This window comes from Ruditapes philippinarum, unplaced genomic scaffold (genome assembly GCF_026571515.1).
Source record: "Ruditapes philippinarum isolate M1 unplaced genomic scaffold, ASM2657151v2 ctg1068_1_1_1_1, whole genome shotgun sequence".
In the NCBI taxonomy this organism is placed as follows: Eukaryota; Metazoa; Mollusca; class Bivalvia; order Venerida; family Veneridae; genus Ruditapes; species Ruditapes philippinarum.
In genome coordinates, this window is record NW_026864182.1 from 523264 (window position 1) to 541808 (window position 18545).

General features: G+C 32.0%; 1 protein-coding gene and 1 long non-coding RNA gene across 2 annotated transcripts in view; one reads left to right on the plus strand and one right to left on the minus strand.

Moving 5' to 3' along the window:
• Positions 1-5506: 5506 nt before the first annotated feature.
• LOC132724753 (kinesin-like protein KIF16B) overlaps positions 5507-18545 on the plus strand; it is a 31242-nt gene continuing 18203 nt past the window's right edge. The window contains exons 1-2 of the mRNA XM_060709711.1: positions 5507-5644; positions 6898-7684. Coding sequence (XP_060565694.1) covers positions 7308-7684 — 377 coding nt within the window. The 5' untranslated portion in view covers positions 5507-5644; positions 6898-7307. The remainder of the gene's footprint in view (positions 5645-6897; positions 7685-18545) is intronic.
• On the minus strand, positions 8024-10880 carry LOC132724748 (uncharacterized). The gene is made up of 3 exons (XR_009624957.1): positions 10557-10880; positions 9908-10058; positions 8024-9368 (listed from the first exon to the last, which is right to left on the minus strand). It is a non-coding gene; the product is annotated as an uncharacterized LOC132724748 (long non-coding RNA).

The following is an 18545-nucleotide window of genomic DNA, read 5'->3' on the forward strand; positions in this document are numbered from 1 at the left end:
ATTTTCACAGAAACGTGGCTGTCTAACAATGTTACAGACACAGACCTTTACATTCCTAACTTTAGTAAACCCTTCCGTTGTGACAGAATCGATCGTATAGGCGGTGGTGTAGCTATTTATGTCCGTGATTCTTTACAAGCTATTGAAAGGAAAGATCTGTAAGTGCAAGGTGTAGAAGCACTCTGGACTGAAATACATATATGTCGTTGGGGTATATATCGACCTCCGAGTTCAAATAATACACAATGGTTAAAAATGGAATACTTGCTTGATCAGGCACTTAATCGACACGTTGATAATATCTTAGTAGCTGGTGACTTTAATATTAACGTACTTGCCAACCCTTCAAACAAAATGACAAGACTTATACATTCTTTAAATTGCGAACAACTAATAAACTTTCCTACGCATTACACAGAAAGTTCTAATTCACTTATTGATCATATGTTCATTAAAAAATCTCATCATGTTCTCACGTTTTGTTGCTGACCCATTTCTCTCTGACCTAGTAAGGTTTCACTGTCCAATAGTGTCAGTACTTAATTTTACTAAACCACAACACAACTGTTTTCGTCGTAAAATTTGGATCTACGATAAAGGTGAGTATCAAAAATATAACGAAAATCTTAGTTCAATTGACTGGTCATTCATTGACAACGATCAGAACTCAGTTAATATTGCAGATTGTATCGCCCAAAACATTCTTAACGCAGCATCTGAAAGCATCCCAAGCAGAATAGTAACTATCCGGCCAAATGACGTACCTTGGATAAATAATGATGTCAAAAAACAAATAAGAAAACGTAGGAAACTTCATCAAAGAGCTAAATTGCTTAATAATGAAAATGCCTGGGCTAACTTTCGAAAAATTAGGAATGAAACCACAAAACTTATAAAAAAACTAAATCAGATTATCAAAATAACTTAACTACACAAATTAATTCAGACAACATCACAGCAAAAACCTGGTTTAAACTTGCAAAAAAATTAACAAAAAAAAACAAAGTGCATCAACGATACCAACACTTACAGATGGCTCAGCAAAAGCGGAATCAAACAAAGAGAAAGCTGACCTTCTAAAAACCTATTTTAGCAAACAATGAACCATCGAAAACCCATACCATCCCCTTCCACCTCTTGAAATCATTACAAACGTCCTCATTTCTGGTGTAACAGTCACTACTCAAGACGTTAAGAACTTTATCAACTCTATGGACTCAGCTAAAGCACCTGGTCCGGACTTAATTAGCCCAAGGCTCATTAAGGAAGGTAAGGATGAACTAGCTGTACCCCTTGCAAGGTTTTTCAACAAACTTCTTTTAAAATTTGTATTTCCCTCCTCCTGGAAACTTGCCTATTTATAAAAAGTCCGATCCTTCTTAAACATGTAACTACAGACCTATATCTTTATTAAGCTGTCTTGGAAAAGTTATGGAAAGATGCATCCATAAATACTTGTATAACCATGTCATTTCAAATAAACTATTAACACCATTTCAGTCAGGATTCATTAAAGGGGTTTCAACCATAAATCAGCAAACCTTTCTTTACAATGACATCAGGAAAGCCCTAGATGAAGGAAAAGAAGTTCGCGCAGTATTTTGTGATATATCAAAAGTTTTCGACAGAGTTTGGCACCAAGGATTCCTCTATAAAATTTCTTCTTTAGGCATACAAGGTTCTCTTCTTAAGTGGTTCTCATCTTATCTTGCTGACAGAAAACAAAGAGTCATCGTATCAAATACTTCTTCAACACTTTTAAATATCAATGCTGGAGTACCTCAGGGGTCCATCTTAGGCCCTCTCCTGTTTCTAATATACATTAATGACAGTCACTGATATTGAAGCAAACATTCGACTTTTTGCTGACGACACTAGTCTCTACATCATTGTCGAAGATCCCAACTCTTCTGCTGCAATATTGAACTGCGATCTTTCAAAACTTTCTGTGTGGTCTAAAACTTGGCTTGTCTCATTTAATCCCTCAAAAACAGAACATGTCCTTTTCTCAAGAAAACGAAACAAACCCCAACACCCTTGTCTAGTCTTTGATAATGTGAAAATTTCTAGTGTAAAAGAACACAAGCACCTTGGTGTCATCTTTTCTGAAAATGGTAAATGGACATCACATATAACATCAAATGTTAATAAAGCTTGGTAGAGAATTGGTATTCTTAGAAGTCTGAAATTTCTTATTTCTAGAGCGGGATTGGAGAAATTATATGTAGCCTTTATTAGACATTTGCTTGAGTATGCCGACGTGATGTAGGATAACTGTAGCAATGAACTAAAAAATGATATTGAATCAGTTCAGCATGAAGCAGCAAGAATCGTCACACGGGAGCTACTAAGTTTTGCAACATCAACAAATTAATTAGCGACCTCAGTTGTGATACACTCGAAGAAAGGAGAAGAAAACATCGTCTCGTACGTGTATAAAATGAAAAATGGTCTCGCTCCTGATTATCTCTCTGGTCTGATACAAGAACATCTTTTCATCAATCCTACACTCTTCGCTCAAACACCGATATCCCATTAATACACTGCAACTCCCAATCATATGCTACTGCTTTTCTTCCATATACTATTCGCCAGTGGAATTCTTTACCTAGACATATTAGAAATGCATCCACAGTAAGTGCTTTCAAACACAAACTCAACTACAGAAATATGTCGTCAAAAAGAAAAAACACCTGTATAATTTTGGCAGCAGGAAAAAAACAAGTAAACCATACTCGTCTCAGACTTGGACGCAGCTCTCTTAATTTCGAATTACATAGAAGAAACTTAATCTCGTCTCCTTTGTGTACATGTTGTGCTATAGAAACTGTTTCCCACTTTCTGCTCAGTTGTCCTAAGTACCATATCATACGTCAGCAATTCTTTGACGACCTACCCTGTGCACCAACCCTTAATAATCTTCTTTTCGGCAATGGTCGCCTAAGTATGGACATAAATCAGAATCTGTTCACACTTGTCCAGAGCTTCATTGAAGCATCAAAGCGTTTCGATTCATAATTCCCGACTCAGCGTTTGTAAACATCGTATTTCCATGACAAACTGTGTGACACAACTTTTTTTTATTGTTATTATTATTTTCATTTTCTTCTCTTTTTTTTATTAAAAAAGGAAAATGAATAAACAAAAAACCAAGTAAAACCTTTCGAAAAATTATTAATTTAGATCAATTTTGAACTTAAAAACATGCACTGATCATATAAAGTGAAATAATAAAGACGAAACTCCATCATGTAAAGGAATTAATATAAGTGTTATGCTTGTTTTCCAATCCATATATATTGTGATGTAAAAATGTTACATGCTTGTAAAAATTAATGAATAAAATATGTTTAAACTAAAGTTAATAACTAATAATAGAACCGCGTTCGTGAAAATAGATATAGAAACGTCATAATGAAAATATAAATGAATCCAAATAAAGGTTGATACTAAGTATGTTAGTGTTCATCTGAAGCTGTACTACAGGAATAAGAAACATTCTCCGAGTCGAATTTTGTAATTTCTGTAGAACAGCACGGATGAAACTAACATATACATAGATATTTAAAACTTCAGATCAAGTGTAACTTTTGACGACACTTTACAAACCACAAAAAGTGGGATAGCTGCTCTATTTCGCGTATGATATGCCAGAAAACATATCTATAATGATTACATATCAGATTTAGATATTTCTATCCGGACAGACATTATTATTATGCAGACACTAAATAATATTCAGTTTCTTTCTTTGGTGCTACTCATCCTCTTATGTCTGGAAAGACCTGAGCAAGAAACATAACTTTTCTATCCAAAACTAACTGATATATAGAAAATCTATTAAGCTGAAAAATGCGCCGTACGTTATAATTGATATTTGTGCGCCATACGTTATCATTTCCAGGAAATGCCCCGATATGAATATTAACAGCTGTTATTCTCGTCAGAATGGGCATGACTCTTTAGATGACGACATATTACAACTTTTTATAGTCAGTGGTTTCAGTTTATATACATATATGTAAACGAAACAGTGAATTTTAGAGAAAAAACCGTAAGTTACCACGACCAAACCGGTGCTTCGAATCTGGTGACGCGCATTTCAGATGAAGTACGAGACAAAACATCATGAAATGAAATCCTGTGTGCCCGGATAATTGTGAATTTCAGAGAGAAAAAGGGAAAACCTACTTTTCGGCTGCATCCGCCATCTTGTTCATTTTGGAAAGGAACGGCATGATTCTCCCCCGTGTTGACAAAGCTCTATTGCCATTATCGTAGTTATTGCAGAAAATATAAACTGATTTAAATACATGGATAATTGTTAGCTCAGCGCATGTTTAATAATGACAGTAATAACGTGTTCTGATTCTTATTCTTTTGAAGACGCCGACACTATAAAACATATTTTAGTCTTAATTATTTTCCTTTCTGTCCTTTATAGATGATGATTGTCATTTTAGATTTATAAAAAAGATAAGATAAATTTATCTAAAAACGTTTAAATAGTGACAGAGCTTTAATTACATTGGTTGCTGAAACCTGAAATGTTCATGTTCACTATGACAGTCTGATACGGCATTAATTTTTGATTGAAAATATATTAGGTTTCGCTGTGCATTCCATAATATTAATAGATTTTGATCAAGAGACCAGGTCAAGTTACTTGCTTAATTCAGCCAATAAATTATTTACTTCTCTGACCATGACTATCAGACCTCTATAGCATAACACTTCAATGCAATTGGTCATTCATTATCCATTTTTATTGTCTTTGTTCAAGCTTGTTGCGAGAAAGATAAAAAAATATTCTTCAAAACTTAAAAAGACATTATTTTTACCTAATAAGACAACATGCGGATTTCATTAGTATCATGGTACATTGCCACCATTTCAGTCAAATATAATTATCCTTAAATAATGAAATATATAAAAAAAAAATAAAGCCAATAACCCACTTGTTAAACTTTTAAAAATGGGTTTCATTATGCAAGTTTATGTTTATAGTTTGTTTTAATGTATACGTTTCACGTTGCGCGTTTTTACCGCTGTTAAATTGAATAAAATTTAATAATATATTTCAAAAGATTGGCGATTGTTATGTTGATTAACCAATAACTGAAAATATAAGTAATTAATTTTAAAATTAAGAAACTACCAAAATTGTAAAATGACTGTCAAAATATTTTTAAATATTGATCGTTACCGATACATTCTACATTCTGCAAGATATTTATAGACAATTTCGGTGGTAACTTGCATTGTTGTTTATTCTGTTTTCGATATAAAAAAAATAAAACTGAAAAGAAATACGGCAAAATGTCAAGTTATTTTATCTCTACATTTTCACTGACAATTTAAACTTTAATGGGCATATGACTATAACAAAGTGTTCGCAATTTGATCAATTTTAACATAATTGTTAATTGATAATCTATGATATTATACGTTCAGTTATACATACATAATAAAAGCATGATTTGGAAGACTGAACGTTTTGAATGTACTGACATTACCACATGATTGAATGGGACTAATTTTATTGCATTTTCTTTTGAATGTGTGTAGTATTGATCGGGTAACTAATACGAAATTGCTATTATGTAGCTTTTGAATTTAACAAAAAGGAACTTTAATCGCAAAGGTAATTGTTTTTCTTACATTTTATTTGTTAAAACAATATCATACAATATAAGTTATCACTATTTTTTGCAGTTTTATGGGCATATATAAACGCTTACTTAGTCATTATCCCTCATGTACAGACTCAATCAAACAAGTCTGCATTTCTCTTGTAATTTTGTTCTGATTAATGCTTCCGAGGGATCACTTTGTTTCCAGGTTTTTATACTTCTAAGTACTACTAAGTGTTGAGAATTGAGTACCACTCAAGCCGGTGCTAGGGGTCGTGAGGAATGTTGCACGTGTTCATTATCCCTCATGTACAGTCTCAATCAAACCGAGTCTGCCATTCAATTGTTATTTTGTTGTGATTAATGCTTCCGATGGATCACATTGTTCTCAGATTTTTATACTTCATAACAGCAGGTGTCAAGTGCTGTGAGGCAGCGGTTAAAACGTTGCCCCGTACTTCACTTCAGTGTTGTTATATTTTTCTGGTCCTTTGGGATCATTGATGCCTGTTGAGAATTGAGTACCGCTCAAGCCGGTGCTAGGGGACGTGAGGGTTTCACGTATTCATTATCCCTAATGTACAGACTCAATCAAACTGAGTCTGCAATTCTGTTTTTTGCGCTGAATGCTTCCGAGGGATAACTTTGTTTCCAGATTTTTTATATTGCAACCAACTGTTATTATACGACTATATAACCTATCAAGAATCTTAATAACGATTTTTTAATACAGCGAACTACCTTTGAAAAAATAAAATCTTCATAAAATAGCATTAGCCGTGTATATAGTAAATTTAAACGTCCCGAGTATCCAAAGAAAAGCGACGTTACAAACGTCCAGTATCATAAATTCAAATTATAATAAAAAATGTTTACCAGCTATTCTCGTACATATTTTAAAGGAGTCAACTGTCAGCCAATAATTTATTCTTATACATTTTATTTCAGGTGAATATAGCCTGCCTTATTCATTTATCATGATGAAACCAGTCACAACTTTGTCTACCATCGTATGTTGGAGGTATCTCTACAAAATAGAGAAGACCTACCCTTCACATATGTCAATACAAAAGCAGTCGCTCAAAGCAGGTTGACCTCTTTGAAATTCAGTCACTTATATCATATTGATTTTACGATATTATCTTAGCTTCAGCATTTATTTCGGATTTCATTACTGAATTTGATAACAATATCTTTAATATCTTTAGATCAGTCTCACAAAGGTTACTTATCTTTAATGTTTTTTTGTTGTTTGCAATTCAAGCCAGCAGTATTACACATCCTTGCTTGACTTCTGTGGACGGCTTAAAAGAACTAAACAAATATAGTGTTTCATGTAACGACATCTTTCAAAAATGTTTTTGCAAAAGTACCCGAGTGTGACGGAATTTGATAATCATCGTTTGAACAAAATGAAGTATTATATTTGATGCATGTGAAAGAAAGTGATTGATATTCCTGCTGCAGATTAAGAAATATTACAAGATGTCATAGACAGCGATGGGTTGCTCATGTTTTAAAGCTATCATTTTGTATAAGAAGTGACTGAAACGAAGGCAACAAGGCTGGATATTGGTATCATTTTTCCTAAGTTATATTATCATTCCCCTTTTCATAAACTGTGGTCTTAAGTAAACACAAGCTGACAAAGATACATAATTAAAATTGTACAATATGGCACAAAACAGGACAATTAATGAACAACAACACCCGGCGTCAGAGAAAAGTGGTTTTGTAAGCGTTCGAAGTCAGTCACACTCAGGCAGCATCTCAAAAGAATCGGAAGATTATCAATCTGTATCTTCTAATGATGCGTCTTCGGTTATGAGAAGATGGGATATAGAGACACCTATAGAAGCTCCCTTGTGTGAATCATTTTCAGTATCTGACATGTGTACACTCTGTGCAGCAAATGAAAAGGCTGAAAAAGCAACACACATATGTCGAGACTGCTGCCGATATGGCAGATACTATTGTCAACGTTGCTGGGATAATCACAATAAGTTCTTACCCACTCATGATACACTGTCACTTTCCGTTAGCAGCGACAGGTATGTTAAAATAAATACTTTTTAACAAACATGATACACACATATAAGGAAAATCAATGACCCCATGGGGCAGGGCCAATTTTGACCCCAGGGCTTTTATTTGAACAAACTTGGTAGACACTCACTAGAAGATGTTTCATGCTTAGTGTCTAAACTCTAGCTACTTGGTTTGTTTCAAAAAAGATTTTTTAAGTTTTTGCAATCCTGTGCATATTAGGAAAATCAATGACCCCCGGGGCGGGATCAATTTTGACCCCAGGGCTCTCATTTAGACAAACTTGGTAGAAATCCATTAGAACATGTTTCATGCTAAATATCTTAGCTCTAGCTATCCGGGTTCTTTAAAAGAAGATTTTTTAAGTTTTTACTATATGCATATAGGGAAAATCAATGACCCTCTGGGGCGGGGCCATTTTTGACCCCAGGGCTTTTATTTGAACAAACTTGGTAGACACCCATTAGAACATGTTTCATGCTAAATATCTTAGCTCTAGCTCTTTGGGTTCTTTAAAAGAAGATTTTTTTAAGTTTTTACTTTTTGCATATAGGGAAAATCAATGACCCCATGGGGCAGGGCCAATTTTGACCCCAGGGCTTTTATTTGAACAAACTTGGTAGACACCCATTAGAAGATGTTTCATGCTAAATATCTTAGCACTAGCTTTTTAGGTTCTTTAAAAGAAGATTGTTTAAGTTTTTACTAAATGCATATAGGGAAAATCAATGACCCCCTGGGACGGGGCCAATTTTGACCCCAGGGCTTCCATTTGAACAAACTTGGTAAACACTTACTAGAAGATGTTTCATGCCAAATATCTAAGCTCTAGCTCTTTGGATTTTTAGAAGAAGATATTTAAAGTTTTTTTCTTTTGGTTGCCATGGCAACCAGAGTTCTGCATGGAATTAAATTCTTTGAACAATTTTCAAAGGTGACCACCAAAGGAACATTCCTGTAAAGTTTGGATGAAATTTGCTTAGTGGTTTATGAGGAGATATTTAAAATAAAAGTTTACGGACGACAGACGCCGGACAGACGGACGCCGGATGAAAAGCGATCACAAAGGCTCACCCTGTCACTTTGTGACAAGTGAGCTAAAAAAGAAAAGCTAAGCTAAAGTGAATGACATAGTACATGTATATCAAAAGATATAATTGAATAATACTTTTAACTTTGTTTACTACATTAAAGCTCATAGCAGCACTTATAGTTTAATAGATTGGATAATATTTTGCACTTGTATAAAAAGTAGTCATTTTTTCTGACAAAATATTAAAAACAGACCTTGAGGCATGACAAATGAATCAAGAGTATGTTTTTCGAAACAAGATAAATACAGTGCCATATCTAAAAAGATATTTTATAAAACTATCATGAATACCAGGTTTTCAATGTCAGCTTAAATATGTTTGAATAGTTGGGCAATCAGTGTAACACACTATTTATCATTCTTTTCCATAAAAAAGCAATCATATCTTGATTTATGTTCCTCATGAATGGCTCGGGTAGGCTTTGGGCTAACTTGGGCCACATTTTTTGAAAGTCTGTGGGGGTCATCTTCCTCTAACTTTCTATTTTATATATCCCCTCCCTGTCACTAATTCTCAGAGTTATAGCATCATGTAAAATGGTATCCATATAATGATACTTTTTCTTCTTCTTTAATTCATCCAGACTCGCTGAAGTCTGAAATGAGAAATTAACAAGCCTGTTATAACAAAAATCATAAGTGTATACAATTCTCAAAATGCATTACATGTAATTATGTCCTCAAAATTTATTAGTCAGGTTATTCAGAGACTGCAAAATCTCTTTTGATTGAAATTGATATTATATAGGCAATATATATGCATAGTGATCACACTTTCAATAAAAATATCTTATAATTCATAGAGGCAGGAACATTTAATACTAAGATATTTAATACTAATATTTATATTCATATGCAAAAATGAAAAAAAAAATGTTGAGAATCTATATGCCCAAAGAAGATAAAGCACAACATTTTATTAAGGTTTTGCCTCTTTATATGTTTGAAGAACTTAAATCGTTCTATTGAAATAAACAAAGGAACATGTTACATCCATATTAGACTCAGTACAGAGTACATCTATGTTGAACATTAATATAGTTCCAAACAATTCACTTTATTAACACAAACTGGACACTGTTTTCTTTCATTTTATAAAATTGTGATTGATGTTGGAGTTTTGTAAGTAGCATACCTAACAAATCCCCCTTGTTGGTGATTTGTGGTCTATTTGCATGTATATTATAATATATGGCTGCAACCTATAAACAGGTGGTGTGTAAGCAAATCTTTTGGTACAATACATCAAGATGTGCTGGTGAAACCCCTACATGCCAGCTGTACTTCTAAAAATGAATACAAATAATGGAAAAGATATTTTCATTTAAATGATTTTAGTAAGGAAAAATCATATGCTAGATATAATCTCTGTATGTAAATAATTATCTTTGAAAAGATCTTACACAGCTGTATCATTCAATTGATAAGTGTAATAAATGTGCCAATTACTTTATACATAATGGTTGTAGGTCCATTTGTGTTAATATATAAAGATGTTGTAAACATTGAACAGAATATAATCAATAGACATATGAGCTTTGAATTAATCAGGACATATACTCCTTTCCAGTTAGGAAAATAAATCCTTTTTAAAAATTTCACTCCAAACTGCTAGCATATCTTAACAAAGATAGACATATATCCCTTGCAGAATTAATGGTTCCAACATCGAAGCCATTGGCTTCAACATTTTTGATTGGCCAATCTGGTGGTGCAAACTAAAATTGATCCAGGGGAAACCCTGTCAATGTTAATTTCTTTTATTGTACCTGATGAGAACATACCTGCAGTTGAGATATTATGTCATCCTATTCAGAACATCAGCCAGATCTTTCAGACTATGTGCATCTTGTTTCCTTTGCAGCCATGGTTTGTACTGGTTTCTAATGGGCCATGATTGTACTAGGCATTGCTGTATAAACAGAATCCATCCATGCTCAATAACTATATGAATGATGCAGACACTAAAATATATCATTCCCTGAAAAAAAATATCAAGACAAATAAGCATGCATTAAAAAATGGCAAAAAGTCAGCCTTCAACAAGTTTTATGAAACAGTACTAAGCATTTCACATTAAGTTTACATATAAAATGCTTACCATAAACCTATGAAGTATTCCACATTATGCATCGAAACATCTTGCATGCATTAATTTTCTTGCAACAAATGACAATTATGTATTGCTATCTAGCATTTTATCTAAATATTTCTTGAGCAACAGAATAATCATATAAAAATATCAAACATTCAAACAAAATCAAATATATAATAATTGTTTACTTACCATGAATAGTTTATAGTTTGTAGCAGTTTTATAATGAATTGTTCTGTCTCAATTCAACTCCAAAAGGATTTTATTGGCTTTCTTTAGTGCTACCTGAAGATTCAACCATAACTTGCTTAAGATTTAGAAGAAAAAAAATCAATTGTGGAATTGCTTTTTATTTTAGCGAAAAATAATCTACATAAGAATTGTATATATTCAGTCTTCACCAAGTTTTACTATAGGACATGAATCTGCCCTTGTTATTAACAACAAATACCGCAGTATTGCATGCAGTGATAACACCAGTCTGTTAAAAATTCTTAGTTTAAAAGGGATATAACTTAAAATATATTGCTTTCACAGTCATTGAATTTAAGATTTTGAATTCACTGGCCCCAATTCCAGTTTTAAATTTATTCTACTATATATTTAACTACATTTTCTTAAAATTTACACTGGCCCAAACTAATTTTCACTGGCCATGGGCCACCGGGCCAGTGCTAAATTCAATGACTGCTTTCATAAGAACATGTATGCTCCCCTGTTTAACAATTACACTTTGTCCTCATAAGCAAGTCTTTCAAGTTTCATGTTGATACATTTCAAAATATTTAAATAATGCAATTGTATGCCGACATAGCAATGTGACAAAGAATGTAACAGCTTTGAAAAAAAAACAAGCTAGAAATTAGTAATTTTTCATGATGTTTGATTGTAACTAAGAAAGTATACTCCACTTTTGAGGAAACTGTAACAATTTTGTTGTATGGTCTGAGAATTGACTACATAACAGAATCCTTTCCAAAAACGATATATATTATTTCGCAAGTGGAATTTAAGACCTATAATGACCCTCTATTATTTTTTCACCTCAGTGAACAGTTACCTATAATAATATTATGGAGTCATACAAATATCAAACTCATCATTTAAGATGACACCTGAATTATTTAAGTTATGCACGTATATAGTTATATAGAAATTTTGAAAGGTATTGGGTAGATTATAACCTGTCACTTTCGACAAAAATGGTGTACTTACTCTCCTCTGCATATGCACTGAAGTCGAGGTCATCTTTGATGTCCCTGGTATTGCAACACATAATGATGATGAAATTGATTTATTTCTGTAATTGAAAATATAGCATACTAGTACCATGGCTTAAAATCTTGACAATTCAAACCAATTACAATACATGAATTGCTGCACTGCTTATTAGGAAGAAGGGTTGTCTTAAGAATTATGTAACGTTTTCAGCACAATTATGGTTATTGTCCATGATTATTTTTCAAATTGTGAAATGCTGAAATTTTACTACGAAAATGATTCAAATGAGACAAAATTTTGATTTTTTGTGCGATTTTCCAGACAACATTTTATTTTTTCTACTTTATTTCTTTGAAGATTCGACAACCCTGGCTAGTAGATCAATATATCAGACTTACGGGCTTGTTATTGCTAAAATGTCGGTCAAGGTTGCCCAAAAGCAAAAAAATATCTCAAAATCAAAGGACGTCACATTTATAGGACTACCCTTGATAGTTGAACATGCTTTGAAGAAATGCCTGTTCTGCTAGTCAATAGCTCTAACCCTTTTTGAGACACATGTGGCTAATATATTTCACAGCATTGTAGTTACTATAAAGTACAGCTTACAGTAAAAAACAATAACGTGATTGGAAAATAAAAGTTATTCAAAATATAATTTTGTTGTCTCTTAAATGATTCTTAAAGGATAGTGATTGGCCATCTTGAACGATATTACAATGGTTACAACATACGCCATAAAATTGTAAAGGATTAGGCTCAGCCGATCTTTTATTTAATATGTACGAAAATTACAGTGAACGAAAACTTGATACACAGACGTGGATCTGCAAGCTTTATTTCTTTATCATAAGTCAAAACCATCCTAAAAACTATAACACAATATCTGTGTTTATATATTCGTAGGTGACATTTTTCTAAAAGTAGATCTAAGACCAAGAAAAAATTAAATGCAAACAAAAACGATGATCACCTCACCTGTCAATCAGATAACAACTTCACGGTCGCTTTTGGTTTTAATTACCCTTTTTTGAACTTTTCATCGCTTTGAATCACTACCGGAGTATATCCTTGATTGAATTAAATCACAGTTTCTTTCCACTCTTCGCTTTTTCCTTTTCCAATCTCAAAATTTATTTCTCGTATACGTGACACGCCTTTCGTATTGTCCGCCATTATTTTGGTTTGATAAATATTCATATCACTTGACTCAGATCCGAACATTTATGGAAATAATCGAAGGGCTTCCCGCCAAAATATAAATCTTATTTGACTAACCCAGTCAAATAAGAAAATGCATTTTTTAGAATGGTCAGAAATGTTACGGAGAACGTTTCTAAGTTGGAAAACTTTGTCAATACTTGTTAAATAATGCATTTAATAACAATAAGGCGTTAATTTGACAATCTGTTTTGATGAATTTGACCAGGAATATAACTTTAAGTATATCATGAAATCGTAAAAAGAAGTTTCCTTATCATGATATTGTCAGAATTTTTTTATTATTTTTTATGAATATTAAAACAGAAAGCGGTCAGAAAATATCACAAATTTACAGTGTATGACAATAAGAAAAACTTGTCCGGAATTCACAGGAAAAACTTCTGTCGTGATCATTACCATACCTAGTTTTGGGAGACATATGTTTTGTGACAAAAATCCCTTCTAGCTTATATCCATATAAATACAAGATATGCCAAATTATATATGTAATGGATTTGGAAACGAATACAAAATTATTTATAAAGACTTAAGAGTGAGAGTTTTATTATTTTCATTTTGTTTTAATATATACTTTGGCTACACATATGTTGATAGCTACAATGAAATAACTAATACCTACACTGTCATGCGGCCCAGTAATGTACAGGAACAATAATTCTTTTCTTTTTAAACATCGGTTTTCCTGTTTCTGTAAAAATGTTTTAATGTGTTTTTAATTTTTTTTGAATGTCTTATATATTCCACCTAATTAAATGCATTGGAGACTGTAATCAAATGAAACGAAAAATAATATTCAAGGAGAAACATATTCTAGGAATTTTGCTTGTAGTGCTTTGACGTAATCGATGAAAAATCTATCAATTAATATTGGTTTTACTTTGTAGTGCATTAGCAAATTATCTATTTTAAATGGTAATTGTTAAATTTATATAAAGGACTTTGAAGATCATTAATATAACAGCACAGTAATTATATTATAAAGTCCACTTACATCAAATTATCTGTAAAGAATGACATTATATGGAGTCAAACATCCAATTTACCAATTTATTCATCCTGAGAAAATGCAAAAACAAAATTTAATGATCTGTGCTATATCGTTTGCTGATTGTTTCTTTGCAATTTAATTCATATTTTATTTTACCCCTACAAACGAAGTTGAGGGACTAAATAGGAGTAAGCTTGTCGGTCGGTCTTTTTCTTGATTTCCGGACGATAACTTATGTTTTGAATAAGCTATTTCAGTCAAACTTGGTATATGGCAACCTTATGTGAAAACCTCGGCCGGGATTACTTTTGGACCCCTGGAGACAAGGTCTATTCTACTGTTACCAACATAGACAAATGTGTTCCCGGACAATAACTAGAGTTTATTTTTCATTTTGTTTTGTACCAGTATATTTATAGTCAATTACCATGGAGTTAAAAAAACATAAGGTGCTTTAATGAGTAATAGGATTTACCATTAATGATTCTAGAAGGGCACTGATTATGTCCAAATCTGATGAATATTTCTTCTCCAAAGCATCAAATGCATCTGTCCACTGATTGTCATATAACTCGGACATTTTATCAGCTATCTTTATAGGTCTGTTCTGGTCACTAAGATCAGTAATGGTTTGATTGTTATCTCGAAATTTGCTTGAAACAACATGATTCAACCTTCAAAGGTAAACATAAACCATAAATAAATTTTATGAATGAAAACGTATAATTTATAAAACCTCAATTACAGTTATGACATCTTATTTCAGAGTAATCTATATACTATTACAGTACAATATATTATATTGCAAACCGGTTGGTCAATGTGTCAACAAAGATATATGATTTGGGAATGACTTAGCTGAGAACAACCCATTAATTTTACTTGAATTTTTGTTACTTGAAATTGTCTGTTCTTATAATAACTTATATACAGTAGAGTGTTTATGCAGGAAACGGACCTTTGCAGGGCTTCATCCTTCCCGTCTTTTTCAATCCTACACTGTTGACGTACGTCCTCATTTTCTTTCTTAAGCACTGCCATTTTGTTTTCAAAGTTGTCGACGACATCTTTATGAAACTGCGTATTCATCATTGTAGTCAGCCTTTATCAAAGAAAAAGACCTGTTATTTGTCACTATACAATGAAATTTAAGACATCTTAGCAGAAAAAGAAAATTTATTTTAGATTTAAGCATTACAGCTCATCATCATCAACCATTTAGTACATACATATACAATAAGCTAAGTGAATTCTTTTTATAAATATTCGAAGATAAAGAAAAAAACTATATTTCTTGCAGATATACTGTTACTGTAATGAATGACACTCATGATCATGTTTTGTATGTAATGATCCGCGTAGTTTAGAAGTAAAATCGATTTCAAGCCTTAATGTGAAACTAATCAGTGAAAGACTATAGAATATATAAATCTATATTTACTGTTGGATATAGTTTTCCTTTGCTTTACTTTCCTGTCTAATATTTTATGTGGACCTCTCTCTGAGAACCAAGACACTGGTTGTTGCTTGAAACAACATTACTCAATCTTCAAAGGTAAGCATAAAAAGATAAAATATGTTATGAATAAAATTATTTAATTTATATACCCTTTTTTACAGTTCTAAACAATATGTGTTCACATTTGTCTGTAAAGTGCAAAAATTGTGGATATTGTCTCTTTTTGTGTTTAACATGCATGTATTTATGAGGAAAAAGGAATTGGAAAAATCTTTAGCCTTCATATCTTTATTTTGATGTATATAAAACATTGCACATATTAATTATTTGCATTTAGTTATTGTATTCATTATATAAAACTTAATCACAATTTGAAATAAATTGTCATCAGATATATCATTTTATAATGTATGTTATGTTATAAAATTTACGCGGCATCATGAATTCGCTACGCGGTCGATTCGCAAATAATAGCGAAAATTAAATCATTGCGAAAAATACTGGATTTACAGTACTGTATATAAAAGATAGTAAAATACTTTGCCTACAAACTGTTAAAGATGGAAATTAAAGCATAGAGATTTTAAGTTGGAAGATAACTTACTGCCTTAATTTCATCAATCACCTGGTTGTTGTTGGTTGTATTTTTTGGAATTTTTTGGAATTCTTTTATTTCTTTCGTTAACTGTTGTGCAAAGTCGATGGTTTAAAAACCTTATTATAGATAATGGTGAAAAATGTCTTGTATCTTTTTATATGATCTTGCATTTCTAAACGTATTGTATAATTTTGATATTACTTGGCTTTTACAAACTGTTGCATACTTCAAAAAAATGATGATCATGTCTGGAACTGTTCACAAAAGATTATCATAAATTCATTGTTTTAAACTTACGCGTAAAAACCAAACATGTTGTTTTAATAAGCATATTAAAACGCTAACAAAACAATTGACATTACTTTAGTTCTAACCTTTCGTGGGCATACTATAGCACTTTGGAATGTTTCAAAGAAGTAATCCTTAGCAAGTTTATAACACTCCTTGTACGCAGTCTATAAAGATTTGTCATTTTAATATATCGCAGTTTGCTTGAAACAACATGACTCAATCTTCAAAGGTAAACATAAAGCATAAAAATGTTATGAATGAAAACGTATGAATTATAAAACCTCAATTACAGTAATGAACTTAAGCATATTCCTTTTCGATGACATCTTATTTCAGTGTAACTGATATACTATTACAGTACATTATATTATGTTGCAAACCGGTTTGGTCAATGTGTAAACAAAGATATATGATAAGGGAATGACTGAGCTGAGAACAGTGATCACAATATACCCATTAATTTTGCTTGAATTTTGTATCTTGACATTGTCTGTTCTTTTCATTACTAAATATACAGTAGAAAGTAAGTAATTATGCAGGAAAAGTACCTTTGCAGGGATTCATCCTCACCTTCAATCCTACACTGTTGACGCACGTCCTCATTTTCCTTCTTAAGCCCTGCCATTTTCTTTTCTAAGTTGTCAACGACATGTTTATGAACATGCGTATTCATCATTGGAGTCAGCCTTTATCAAAGAAAGTGGACCTGTTATTTGTCACTTTACAATGAAATTTAAGAAATCTTAGCAGAAACAGAAAATTTATTAAGTATGGAAAGCCTTAACTGTCTTATAATTATAAACCTAAATGTTGTTATGTCAATATAGCAATATATTGAGTCCACCTTTCCTTATACAATGTGCACTCATTTATATATTATGTGGATTTATCTTTATATGTAGTCAACTGAACATTATATGATGTCAACGTGTTTTTATATGATGTCAATCCATCATTATACGTTGTGCATTTTTGAATATATAATGTTGAGCCATCCTTATATAAGGTCAAAATAACAATATATGATGTCAATCTGTCCTTATATGATGTCAGTCTGCCATTATATGATGTGAAGTTATAATATATTATGTGGAATAATTCTTATATAGAGTCAGCATTATATGATGTCAACGCGTCCTTATATGATGTCAATCTATCATTATACTCGTTTGATGTGCATTCTTAAGAATATTATGTGAAACCATCCTTATATAGAGTCATAATAACAATATATTATGTCAATATGTCCTTATATGGCGTCAGTCTTTCATTACATGATGTGCAATTACGAATATATTATGTGTTATAGAGTCAAAACAACATTATACTATGTAGAACCGTCTTTATATAGAGTCAACTTAACATTATATGATGTCAACATGTCCTTATATGATGTCAGTCTTTCATTATACGATGTGCATTAATGAATAATTATGTGGAACCGTCTTTATATAGAGTCAACTTTACATTATATGATGTCAACATGTCCTTATATGATGTCAGTCTTTCATTATACGATGTGCATGAATGAATATATTATGTGGAACCGTCTTTATATAGAGTCAACTTAACATTATATGATGTGAATGTGTCCTTATATGATGTCCGTCTTTCATTATAAGATGTGCATTAATGAATATATTATGTGAAACCATCTTTATATACAGTCAACTTAACATTATATAATGTCAGCATGTCCTTATATGATGGCAGTCGTTCATTATACGATGAGCATTAATGAATATTTTATGTGGAACCATCCTTATATAGAGTCAACTTAACAATATATGATGTGAATGTGCCTTATATGATGCCACTTTTTCATTATATGATGTGCAATTACGAATATATTATGTAGAATCATTCTTATATAGAGTCAAAACAACACTACTTTATG